The sequence below is a fragment of the Pseudochaenichthys georgianus genome, chromosome 1, assembly GCF_902827115.2.
Source record: "Pseudochaenichthys georgianus chromosome 1, fPseGeo1.2, whole genome shotgun sequence".
Taxonomy (NCBI): domain Eukaryota; kingdom Metazoa; phylum Chordata; class Actinopteri; order Perciformes; family Channichthyidae; genus Pseudochaenichthys; species Pseudochaenichthys georgianus.
This window is the reverse complement of record NC_047503.1, coordinates 10,226,598-10,239,504: the sequence shown is the minus strand read 5'-3', so window position 1 is coordinate 10,239,504 and position 12,907 is coordinate 10,226,598. Positions and strand designations below refer to the sequence as shown.

At 41.6% G+C, this 12,907-nt stretch overlaps 2 protein-coding genes across 2 annotated transcripts in view; both read left to right on the top strand.

The window, feature by feature from the left end:
• Positions 1–4,871, top strand: part of LOC117449865 (equilibrative nucleobase transporter 1-like) — a 36,194-nt gene extending 31,323 nt beyond the window's left edge. The window contains exon 12 of the mRNA XM_034087769.1: positions 4,361–4,871. Coding sequence (XP_033943660.1) covers positions 4,361–4,492 — 132 coding nt within the window. The 3' untranslated portion in view covers positions 4,493–4,871. The remainder of the gene's footprint in view (positions 1–4,360) is intronic.
• Positions 4,872–7,247: 2,376 nt separating this feature from the next.
• Positions 7,248–12,907, top strand: part of LOC117451542 (equilibrative nucleobase transporter 1-like) — a 29,667-nt gene continuing 24,007 nt past the window's right edge. The window contains exons 1-2 of the mRNA XM_034089904.1: positions 7,248–7,437; positions 7,935–8,064. Coding sequence (XP_033945795.1) covers positions 7,248–7,437; positions 7,935–8,064 — 320 coding nt within the window. The remainder of the gene's footprint in view (positions 7,438–7,934; positions 8,065–12,907) is intronic.

Genomic DNA, 12,907 nt, shown 5'->3' with positions numbered 1-12,907 from the left:
GACAGCAAGGCAGGGAGCACAGACAGGTAGAAGGGGGGAGGGGTCGTCACAGAACTAACATCTCTTTTAACCGCCTTTGCTTTCTCACTGTCTCCATCCCCACCAACTCATAAAGCTGGCAATGTCCTTGATCTCATATTCTCAAGGAACTGCTCTACTTCTAACCTTTCTGTAAACCCACTTCACACCTCGGATCACTTTTTAATATCATTCTCTCTACCCCTTTCCAAACATAACAAACTAATCTCTTCTAATTCTGCACCTGTAACCTCCGTTCCCTCTCCCCCTCTACCTTTGCCTCATCGGTGCTCTCAGCCCTCCCTTCCTCTGACTCGTTCCAACTCCTGCCTCCAAACTCTGCTGCAGAAACTCTCCTCTCGACTCTTTCATCCTCTCTGGACTCTCGCTGTCCTCTCACATCTCGGCAGGCTCGTCAGTCCCCTCCTGCTCCCTGGCTAAATGACACACTGCATGCTAATAGGGGGGTCTGTAGCTCAGTGGATAGTAGGGATGTAACGATACCAAAAACTCACGGTACGATAATATCGCGATAAAAAGTCCACGGTACGATTTTTTAAATTTTCCCTTTATTAAATAATAACTCTGATTTGTACAGCATTTTAGTAGGATAGTAGTATTTTAAAGTGTCAACAATATAATAATCAGACCCTGCAATAGAATAAATCAAGTTTCACTTTAGTTTTTCAAGTAACTCTAACTCACTCACTCAGCATCATCAAGGTTATCTTTTAGGAATATGAGCATGTCCACATTTCCTGGTAGAAGCTGGGAGGTTTGGGCGTTTACAATATCCCCTGCTGTGGAAAAAACTCTCCTGCTTGGTACTGATGTTGCTGGGACAGAGAGATATGCTTTGGTCATGGGTGACAGCAGCGGGTAAAACTGTGCATTGTCTCTCCACCACTTCAAAAACAATACAGTTTTTGCCAACTGAAGGTGAGGCTTATTGACAGGGCGAGATATAAATATACTGTTGGTACTTGTCAATGTCTCTAGGTATGTACATGTAGTCCTGTAAATAGGATGTCCTTTTGTGTTATCTGTTATTGTATGTTCATGTTGTAACCTACTTGCTGCCATATTGGACAGGTCTCCCTTGAAAAAGAGATCGATGATCTCAATAGGACCATCTGGTTAAATAAAGGTTTTTTTTTAAAAAATGATTATTTAAAAAAAAATGAAAGAAATCACGGTAGATTTTGTCCATCTCACAACTGTATTGAGACATTTATTTACCGCGATATCGCAATATTCGATATATCGTTACATCCCTAGTGGATAGTGTGCTGGACTTCGAATCAGGGGATAGCAAGTTTGAGTCCCACTGCAGTCAGCATGTCATTGTGTCCCTGGGCAAGACACTTCACCCCAAATTGCTCCTGTGGGGATTGCCCACAGTACTGAATGTATGTAAGTCGCTTTGGATAAAAGCGTCTAACAAATGACATGTAATGTAATAGAACCATCCTTCGGGCAGCTGAGCGGAAATGGTAGAAATCCAAACACCCTGACAACCTCCTACTCTATCAATCTCTCCTCTCCTCTTTCTCATCTTCAATCTCTCAGACAAAAAGCACTTTCTTTCAAGATAAGATCCATTGTTCCTATTCCAATCCCAAAAAACTATTTTCTATCTTCTCCACCCTCCTCGGCCCCCCCAGAGCCCCTTCCCCCTCCTCCCTTCTTCCAAGCGACTTTGTTAATTACTTTGAAAAAAAGGTTCATGATATTCGCTCTTCTTTTTCTGATTCACCATTACTCACCACTGGGTCACCAGACCCTCCTTTCACCCACACACTGACCTCCTTTTCCCCTCTCTCGCCAAGTGAGGTTCTTACCCTCATTACCTCTGCCCGTCCTACCACCTGTCCTCTGGACCCTATCACCTCAAACCTCCTTCAGACTATCGCTCCTGATATTCTACCGTTTCTCACCCATCTCATCAATACTTCTCTAACTTCTGGTCACTTTCCAAACAGTCTCAAGGAGACAAGAGTAAACCCTCTCCTAAAGAAACCCACTCTCAACCCGTCTGATGTTATAAACTACAGGCCTGTCTCTCTACTCCCGTTCCTGTCTAAAACACTTGAACGCACTGTCTTTAAACAACTCTCCTGTTATCTCCATCAGAACAACCTTCTGGATCCGCACCAGTCTGGTTTCAAGGCAGGTCACTCAACAGAAACTGCTCTCCTCGCTGTCTCTGAGGAACTGCACACTGCCAAAGCAGCATCCCTCTTCTCTGTCATCATCCTGTTGGACCTGTCTGCTGCATTCGACACGGTGAATCATCAGATCCTCCTTCGCACTCTCCAAGAACTTGGAGTTTCAGGCTCTGCACTTTCCCTCCTCACCTCATACCTCACAGACCGCACCTACAGGGTAACTTGGAGAGGGTCCGAGTCCGACTCTTGTCAATTATATACACGGGTCCCTCAGGGCTCTGTCCTTGGTCCCCTCCTCTTCTCTCTGTACACAAACTCGTTTGGATCGGTCATTAGACCGCATGGTTTTTCATACCACTGCTACGCTGACGACACCCAATTAATTCTGTCCTTTCCCCGCTCAGAGACCCAGGTTGTCGCACGCATCTCTGCTTGTCTAGCTGACATCTCTCAATGGATGTCTGCTCAACACCTCAAGCTCAACCTTGACAAGAATGAACTGCTTTTTCTTCCGGGAAAAGAGTGTCCCACTCTTGACCTAACAATCAACATTGGCCCCTCTGTTGTTTCCCCGACTCAGACTGCAAGGAATCTGGGTGTGACCCTAGATAACAACCTGTCCTTCACCGCAAACATCGCTGCTACAACCCGCTGCTGCAGATAGACTCTTTACTACATCTGGAGGATACGTCCCCTCCTGACCCAGAAAGCGACGCAACTCTTGGTCCAGGCTCTCGTCATCTCATGCCTAGACTACTGCAACTCCCTCCTGGCTGGTCTACCTGCATGTGCCATCCGACCTCTGCACTCTGCTCTTCATCAGCTAAACGGCTCGCTGCACCCGCACTGCGAGGGGGGCCCAAGTTCCCATCAGTTCCCATCCCATCGGTTTGCTATCCTGGCTCCAAAATGGTGGAATGAGCTCCCCATTGACATCAGGACAGCAGAAAGCTTACACATCTTCCGGTGCAGACCAAAAACTCAACTCTTTCGACTCCACTTCGAGCGATATAATTACTAACAAAGCACTTCTATACTAATAAAGGACTGGCTTATCTAAAGCCAGTTGAGTAGCACTTGAAATGTTTTGGCTCTAGGAAACCTGATGTACTTATATGATTCTGTTTTCTTCAAGTTTTCATCTTCTTGGTCAAATGCACTTATTGTAAGTCGCTTTGGATAAAAGCGTCAGCTAAATGCAATGTACTGTAATGTAAACAGAAGAGTACAAACCGATGGGCACGAGGAACAAAAGCAAGAATCGCGGCAGGCCTTAGGGCCTAGGAGAAACAGAACAGGAAAATGACGACCGTGAAACTCATGGGCACTAGGTGAACACAATCTTATCACACAAGATTGAAAAACAAAAAGAAAGGAAGTCGAACAGACAAGAAAAAAAGAGATAAAACATTTCAAAGTAAAAAGGGAACATTTAACACAAAAAAATATGATCATGACAATTTAGTTTAGAGTGGTGCAGGAATGAGTCCTAAAACCCAGAATGTTTAAAGATTTTTCGCTAAGATGCCTGAAACAAGGTCGGTGGTTAACACAAGCTGAAAAGATTTTCACGTTTTGTTCTATGAATAAAAACACATCAATAAATACAGCACTGGTGAATGTCTGAAGCTTCTATGTGTCTTGCTAACAAGTATATAGCTATATGTTAGCTTTTTATTTCTAGCAATTGCATTTATGCTTCTAAAATCATTTGAGATTATCCTGCTTAACAAAACTTGTAAGTATCATAAATGTTTGTTCGCCACAGACATTATTTTCTGCAATATTCCAAAATCCATTTGGAAAATCTCATTTATTTTAGGCCAGGGAGCTGATTTTAGGTCTGCCTACAAAATAATGTCTTCGAGCTTCACTCCCTTATTTATCGCAGGAGGTTGGGCGATATGTCTTTATATTATTGGTGTTTGGAGAGGAGTTATGATGGCACCAGTGAGTCATCAAGACAATGAAGATGAACAAAAACTGTATAATGGACTTTTTTACACAATTCAACACTTAAGAGTCTGATCTATAGCTCTCACATGTTTTTATCAACTATTATCTAACATCTATGTTGTGTTTTACCTGAACTGTAAACCTGAGCAGTCATGTAATCGAGTATATGACTCTTTTACCCCCCTCTCCCTCTCATTTCTTTTCTCTCATTCTCTCAGGTAAATGTAGGTCTCACCGTGTTGTCTCTGCTCACTTTTATTCACCCTGTCCACGTCAGCCTCTACTGCAAAAAGCTGGCTAAACAGAGAAAGACCAAAGAGGCAAATGGTCATGGGTCTGCAAAGTGTTGACATTATCAGGTGCACCAAATTGTGAATATAAAAGGAAGAATGTGTATGCATGGTTTCATCCACGCAAAAGCACTGTCTTTGCTTGTTTTAGTTTGTTATGTTGAAAATTGCACAAATGTCTGTCCGTATCTCAGGAAGTTAGTATTTTGTTATTTGGCACAAACATCCATTTGGAGTCAACCATAAACAGGCTGGATATTTGGTGTAAAATGTCAAGGTCACTATGACATTACATCTGTCTTATTAATCGTCAACATGATTTTTGAAAAGTCTTGAGGGAATAAAAAAACAACATTCCTGTCCCAAACAACTGGATATTTAAAATAAATGTTTTAAGTTGTTTCCCTGATGGCAAATATTAAATGTTATCAACATTAAATTGTATTCTGATGTTTTTATTGTTCATTACCTTAACTTTAAGAATATAAATATGAATATTTAGAAAGGAAATTGTATGTAGTTGAGCCACAGGAACCCTCTATCTCAGTGGTTCTCAACCTCAACGCCAGCTCCCGCTAGTGGTACGCGGGAGAATCTGAAATATTTTTATTTTTTTTTCATTTTAATTTAACCGAATGAAACAATCTCATTTACAATGCTGACCTGGCCAAGAAGGCAGCAACTTTACACGTTCTTACACATAACACAGACATACAAAATACAGAAAACATAACTAAGTAAAGTGTAGGAGCCATTTTATGGGTGTTGTTGGTGTGTCAGTTTATTTAAGTTATATGTATAGTGCAATATTATTTATGAACACTGGGTGGCGGGGTTTAGCTGCACCGGGTGTATATAAAGAGGTCATTGGTGACAGGGGAGGAAGGGACACAGAAGGAAGAGAGCATACCGATTCCACCATCCCCGGCAGATGCTCATCACAACAATTAGAACTGTACAATTAACCCTGGTATGTAAAGCTGAATAAAACCTCATTATAAACTACAACAAAGGACCGGAAACTCATCTGTTTGTGTCTGCGTCTGGATCACTCGTCAGCCCTTCTGTGAAAGTAACGGCAAAAATATATAGGACATAGGAAAGGAAATTGCCATTATATAAAGCTGTGTGGAAGGGCCGTAACAGTCATCGTCATGTCAACCACAACACAGAGAAATACTGATAGGAATGTGTGTGTAGTTGTTGATACATTGCTGACAGAGGGAACTACATTTGAATACAGATTTAAGAAATATCAGTTTTTGAGCATGTCATAAGCATGTTTTGTCTTGACTATATCACAACTATATTATAACAAAATATAGTATTTATATTATTGAATTGATTATGATTATTATTATTAGTAGAAGTAGTTTATTTGCATTAATTATATTTGTAATCTTTTTGAGGCTAGTATTTGGCAGGAAATGCAGACGTATTCACCTGTAAATGCATACAGAACGACATAAATGCACATTTACCATTTACCTCACTGTATACATAGTAGCTGTGTTGATAATAATAATTATTTTGTATTATATGTATTATATATATTATATTCATCTCACAATGTCGCTTGGGGCCCCAAGTTGCCCTGTCTGTAGCAGTCCATGAGGAGGTGCTGTAAAGTCTCATCCTCCTCATAGTTAACCATCGGACATGTTTTAGTTTTGACATGTTACCACCTCGACACTCGTTTTTTTCAGCATGGAACACTAACTCTTTATATTATTTGTTTTAATCCTACCATGTGTCACATTGTGTCAGTTTGTTAGTTCTTTAATATATTTTATCTCCAGGATTTCCGGGACATGTATTGTCATCACGTAGGCTAAATAGTAGGCTATTAAATCCGTACGATTATCCTATAATTCACAATAACACCTCAGTATTATGCGGATATATTTAAACCCAAGACTCATATGTTTCCTGCTCTGGGAACATATGGGTCTTAGGTTTGAGATTACTACTTTATCTCTGACTAAGTGACAGACTAACAGACAGATACTACAGAGAAGAGGCGCACGAAGACTGTCATTTGTGGATCACGTGGAACTAACAAGGTAAACATAATTTAACATGTAAATAATAGCAGGTGTGAGCAGAATTATGCATGCTTTGTCCCGGTACTGAGGTAAATTAATTTAACGTCTCTACATAGAAAAAATACAGAATGTATTGCTAGTAATCTATTATGATTAATAGCCTATGCGCTTTGCATATTGATGATATCAGATGTCCACTAAATGTATTAAATGATTGTTAATAAATCCTGTATTGGTATAAGGATCTATTATCAAGTGTGTTTCTGTCTGCGTGATGCCATGTGTGTCAATACACATAGATTAAGTGAACTAATCTGGATTACAGTCAGCACAGCCTGCCGGTAACTGCCACTGTCCTCATGTTGCACTGTGAGTTGGACATGAATGTTACAGTGCATGATGTAGATATACAAAGTGTATTTTAAGTAACAAAATTCCAAAATTGATAATGTTGGATGAATCAAATGAGTAACGTGCCAGTTTGGGAATATTAAATAGACAACATGAAATTGCTGTACAATTGTGATGACATACAGTAGGTGTTAAATGTATTTAATTTACAAAACAGGAGGCTTTTATTTCTGGAGACCATATATTACTGTGTGGGCTGTAACAGAGAAATGAAAAACACCTTTTTCTGATTTTTTTCTTTAGAAACTTTATTCCAGAGACCTTCACTGCCCAGGCTGTACTTAATGAGGGAAACTCCAAAAGTCATCTTTTAGGACCAAACCTATACTGGAAATAAACTTGTTGGTGACCTGGAGAGCATGCAGGGGTTGGAGGTTGGTACCAGGCTGCGCTACAGGCTGACTCTGGCCTCGGGGATGCTGGAGTGTCTGGGCTTTGCCGGTGTAGTGTTTGGTTTCGCCTCTCTGGTGTTTGTGCTGAAGGAAGATGGCTACTTCAGTCATCTGTGTGTCAGCGTCCCAGGTACCAACGGCACCAAGACCACTACCGGTGAGCTACTCTCTTTTCAGGTTTGATCATCGACTGTATAAAAGAAGTAGGCATAGCCTCCAGGTCTGAAAGTAAAGCCAATGCCAAGTGTCTCAAAACTGAATTCATCCCTGATGACCTGCAGGGGGTGACTCCACTAGAATGAATTGAAGTCTATGAGAAAATGACTCAATAAAATGGCTCAGTAAACATTTTTCAGACCAGTTTTCGGTCTAAATCACTAGTTTCAAATCTTCTCTAATACAGCATGTTTTTCAATTTGTAAGTCATGGTCACATAAAGTAAAATAGACAATAAAGCATGTGCTATAGGGCGGATTACTTTGTGTCTCGACTATGGCTACAACATCAGAGTAACATTATCGTCGCATTGGAGTATTGTTTCTGAACCCTGAGAAATCTAAACCAGTATAATTTCTTCTGTTTCTGACACATGTTGGTGTCAACCACAAATGTTCTCAACATAGAATCTTATCCCAAGCTTTCTCAACCACACAGACTGCACTATGCAGGATGAGCAGTTCTCTCTGGTCTTCACCGTCGCCTCGTTCCTCAACAACTTCATGACTCTAATCAATGGCTACCTCTTCGATCGATTTGGCACCATGGTAACCAGGCTGCTGGCAATGTGAGTTCCTCTTACTTTCCTATTTCCGACCATAAAAGAAATAGGAAAATCTCAAGGTTGCATTTAAAAAAAATGACTTCAGCATCAGTTTTCGCAGTGTCAAAATCTCAATACGGCCAATAATTTGCATGTCTATGCAGCTAATGGATATCAGAGCAAAGACATCCTTTTCTGTACGCTAGTCATGGTTTACTGTCCGATTTGCAACTTACCCCCAGTTTCCACCGGGTCCGTCTGCGCTGCGTCACGGCTGCGCCGCGGTTTTGGTCCGACCTCCTCTAGCGCCATAACCCACCGGACGCGTCCCAGAAGCGTTTCAGAAGCGTTGCGTCGTGCGTGCAGGCTCGCAGTTTTGTTATTGATTCGGGCATCCTGGACATTTGTACTTCTACAAGAAAGTAAGTAGGCTACGTAGTTAAATGTTTTATTTTTGTGTCTGTTTAAATTGTGTTTATTGAATGGCTCTGTACTGTACCTACAAGTATTAATTAACTTTAAAACATTAATATGTAGTTATTACCTTCCACTCCACAAAGTGCAGCGACTAAAAACCAGGCCTTGTCCTTTCTGATGTTGTCCTTGTAGTAAGCATTGGTTACATCATATAAAATAGTGTGTTTTTCCACTTCCATGATGTAAACCTCTTCGTCCATTGTGCGTATCGTAGTGGAGGTGTTGTGATGAAGGAGGGGGGTCTGCTAAATTATTATATGTGGTGGATGGGCCTGGGCCGGATGCTCACCTTTCCTTGGGGCGGTGGTGGCGAAGTCGATAGGGACTTGGCTTGGCAACTGGAAGGTCACCAGTTCAAGTCCCGGCAAGACCAAGTGCTACCCAGGTGTCCCTGAGCAAGGCACCGTTCCCCACACTGCTCCCCTTCCTGCGAGGGGGGGCTGCCTGCCTGACCTTACCGCTGTCCCGTGGCAAAAATAGGATTCATCTTAATTTTAGAGAAGCGCTGCGCCAAGCCGCTTCTGGGACACTTCTGGGACGCTTCTGGGATGCGTCTGAGCCGTAATGCGGCGCGTGTGGTGGAATAGCACCCATTGACTAGAGTGGCCGCGATCCTTACAACCGCCGCGGCGCAGCCGTAATGGAGCGTCCACACTACAGTTTCAAAAAAAGCTTGGAACATGAATCTCCCGCCCCCGACATACAAAGCAAAAAACCCCGGGGATTTTATGCGAGCAATATATATATATATAAACTCCCCAAACAGGCGAAAACCTACCAGTATCACCCACTGTCTCTGCCACCCCCCTCCATGACTGGTTCTTCCGGTTTGTATCCCGGTAGGTGCAATGCAATGCAATACAATACAATAAGGAGTACTCCTGCCCTGGTTCGCGTGCTGTTCAGATTCCGGTCTTGACAGCAGGAGAAGAGAGAGCGAACACACAAACACAAACAGGAGGTATAGAGGTACCACGGGGAGGAGTCGGGTGAGATTCTCCTCCCACAGAGCCCATCCTGCAGCATTCCAGAAACTCCTGTTGTGTCTAAAGAATATAGAATATTCCCTTGCTCACAAAGATAACACAAAGATTTCATCTCTCATATCTCCAACTTCTGGTTACACAGACTGCTTATTATTAATACAAAGTAATTAAACACACACATCTACTATTCAAGATATGTAGACTTCCCTGACATGGTGGAGATTTTAAGAAGAATGTTTCCTCACCTCTCTAGTCTTCTGTCATGAAAAAGCTGCTTTTATTTCATACAGAGTAATTAAACATGTTTAAGCCAACCACTCCATAATGTTGTAGCAATTTAGTACCCACACATGAAAGAATAAAACAGAGAAATCAATATAAAACACAAACGCAGGTATTGTTTGAGCAGAATTCACATATAGCTGCTCAAATAGACACACACTCCTTATCATTACCAGAAGTTAATTGTTCTTGTGGCTTTAAGGGCTTCTGTGAACTTCCTTTCACCTCGAAGTCAGCGTTTACTGGAATGAATGCATTCATTGACAATTCAGACCGACTATTGTCTTGTTAACTGTGTGACTCAATTCTCAAGGCCTGCAGGATGTGCATTATTAACTGAAGAAGAATTTAACCATTATATCTGGGGGAAATGTCCCTTGCAGTTCCCTTGTTAATTTGCAAAGACCATTGATGATTAACCAAGACCCTCATGGCCCCTAACTGCAACAAGACTTTCTGAAAAACACTTAACAGGTAATCTTTTCACTCAAAACAGAAATCACAAGTAATTCTGCACCTTACCTACTCACAAATAGCCAAAAAACCACCCTTTTGATTACACATAAAAGTGGAAGAAAAATACTATTGCGCTAATCTACTTTTTGTGAAGGAATATTTTAATGTGATCTGTGCATTAGGAGACTTTTAGTGTTTTCTCGTATGTGTCCTGTTTGTAATTTGAACAGGGCAAAGGTCAAGAGGCCCTGCCTTTCCTGTGGGGGAAGTGTGGACCACGTTGGCTTTAACAGACCGGTTCTTTGTCTTCAACATGTCTGGTACTAATTAGGGAAAGCGCGCGATTACCAGCTCCCCCCCTTTTAACTTATAGAGATTCTCCTGCATTGCGTCCTCAGTGTTGTCAGGGTATTTCAAATGATGAGACACCTTGTGAATGCTCTGACCGTTTTGACTCTCAATAAACTTCAGTGGTTGATTAAGCAGATTCCAGCTTCCATTCTTTCATCGCATTGCTGAACAGAAGTTTTCTTCACAAATTGGCGTCACGGACAGATCCAGATACCAAAAGATCTTCAGAGGCTGGTAAGTACATTTCTATTTTGAGATTGGCTTGCCAGTATCTGTGGGTGACGGTATCATAAATTACCTGTAAAAACTGAGCTGCTGCAATTTTTTTTAGTTTCTCTACTCGTTTACATTTGGAGGATTAATAAATAACCTAGGAAATCGGTGTCTATAGGGGACTTTGTCCTGGCCGATTTACCCTGTGGTTGTTGCTGGGGCATGTGCCTACAGAACAAACACGGCTCATGTAAAAACAATGAGAATATTTGGGGCTAATAAATAACCTGGGAATATCGACTTTCATCGATTTCCTCTGTGTGTGATTCTCGGAATTAAATTACCGGACAATTACATACAGCAAATATTCGGAGAGACCTTAAAGGAGAGCATCAGTAAAGTGGAGCTTCTGCATTAGAAGCAATGTGATAGATTTGTATTGAAACAAATCGCCGAATTCTGGAGATTTCAGAGGTTAAACTGCTTAAATCAACAGCATTCCTGCTGCCTGTCGATTCTCTTCCCCCCCTGTGGAGAGCCGCAGGCAAAGAGAGAGGAACAGCACATAGTCATTATTTCTGCGATATTGCCATTTTTGAACTAAAGAAAGTGGTTAAACGTGGTGTGAGAATGTCCTATATGAATTGCTGAATTTAGCTGTTGTTGTTTTTTGGAAGAAAGGGTGAGAAAAAATTAAAGTCTATGCTTTTGGACGAAAAAAAGCAGAGCACCACTAAATAAGCATAGTGGTTGTTGATTTGAGAATAAATTAGTTATTGCTCTTCAACAGATTCCGTTCTTAGCACTTGTACAAGGATTATGAGTAAGAAGGCACTCATAATTAAACAGATATTTCTCTACCCCCTCTGAAAGTCTCCCTAATTCGGATTAAACTAAGCTGGAAGAGTTTTCTGTCACACTGGCGATTGTTGAGAGTTTATGTTTGTTTGTCTAAATTGCAGTGTTTGTTTTATTGTACTAACCGTTAAACATGGGTAATACTGTCTCCACAAACGATTCGGTTGGTAAGGGGAAAAATAATTCACGCACCAAGACACTTCCAAAAAATCCTATTACAGACAGCCATTACACGCACATGTTTCCCCCAATATGCCGTCTGGAATTGTCGGAAGAAGCTTGGATTGGACTAAAGTTATGCCGTTCACCTCGTTACTTTGTGAACACTCACAACAGAATAGTCAGAAAGGAAAGATTCTGTTTGATTGGCCGTTAACTGGTACTTTTGACATGCCGTGTTGTGGCAGGCATTCAAATTAATTGAACATGAGGCGAATTGCTCCTGTGATGTAACATACATGAAGGAATGTGTTAAAGCTTGGATGACTATTGCAGAAAAAAGAGGTTATGATGAGCGGAAAAATGAAAAATCAGTTGGCACCGAGCGAGGCTCCATTGAGCTCAAGGCTTTAATTGATCGAGTTTCTAAATGTGCGGCGAATTGTCATTTGCTTAGCCTAGAGGCAGCTTTTGATGTTAAATCAGAGAACATGTCCAGAATTAAGGAAAGACACGGAAAGGACGTTGCCGCCATTGCGAAATCAGTTATGTACGATTGACTGAAAAGACAAGGGAAATCTCCCAGCACAGCTCAGCTCATTTCCATTCTAACAGACGCTGGGCTGCTGGAGGAAAAGCAGGCTGTAGCTCTCTGCACACAAATAATTCCCGCGATAGGACTCTCAAATCCTGGTGCAAGAAACTCCGATTATGATCTGTTAATGACAGCTGCAGCTATCATGAATCAAAATGGGTTGACATATCAGGCAGGACAGTATAGTCAACAAGAAAGTGAGCAGCAGGAACACAGTGCAGCGGACAGTGGAGAGGATAGCAGCCCATTACAAACCCCGACTTCTGGTTCCGCAACAAAAATGTTATACAATCCAAACACGCCGTACGGAACCAGTTTTAAAACATATGTCCCGCATAGAATTATCACAAGACTGCAAACATCTCAGGATAATAATTCTACTGAAGCTGTGACCGCACCGAAAATTCTGATAGGAGAAGTTCCAGTTTATAAGCCTTGGACACCCGCTGAGGTCATGGATGTCACTAATCACATTTGTGATATTGGGCTA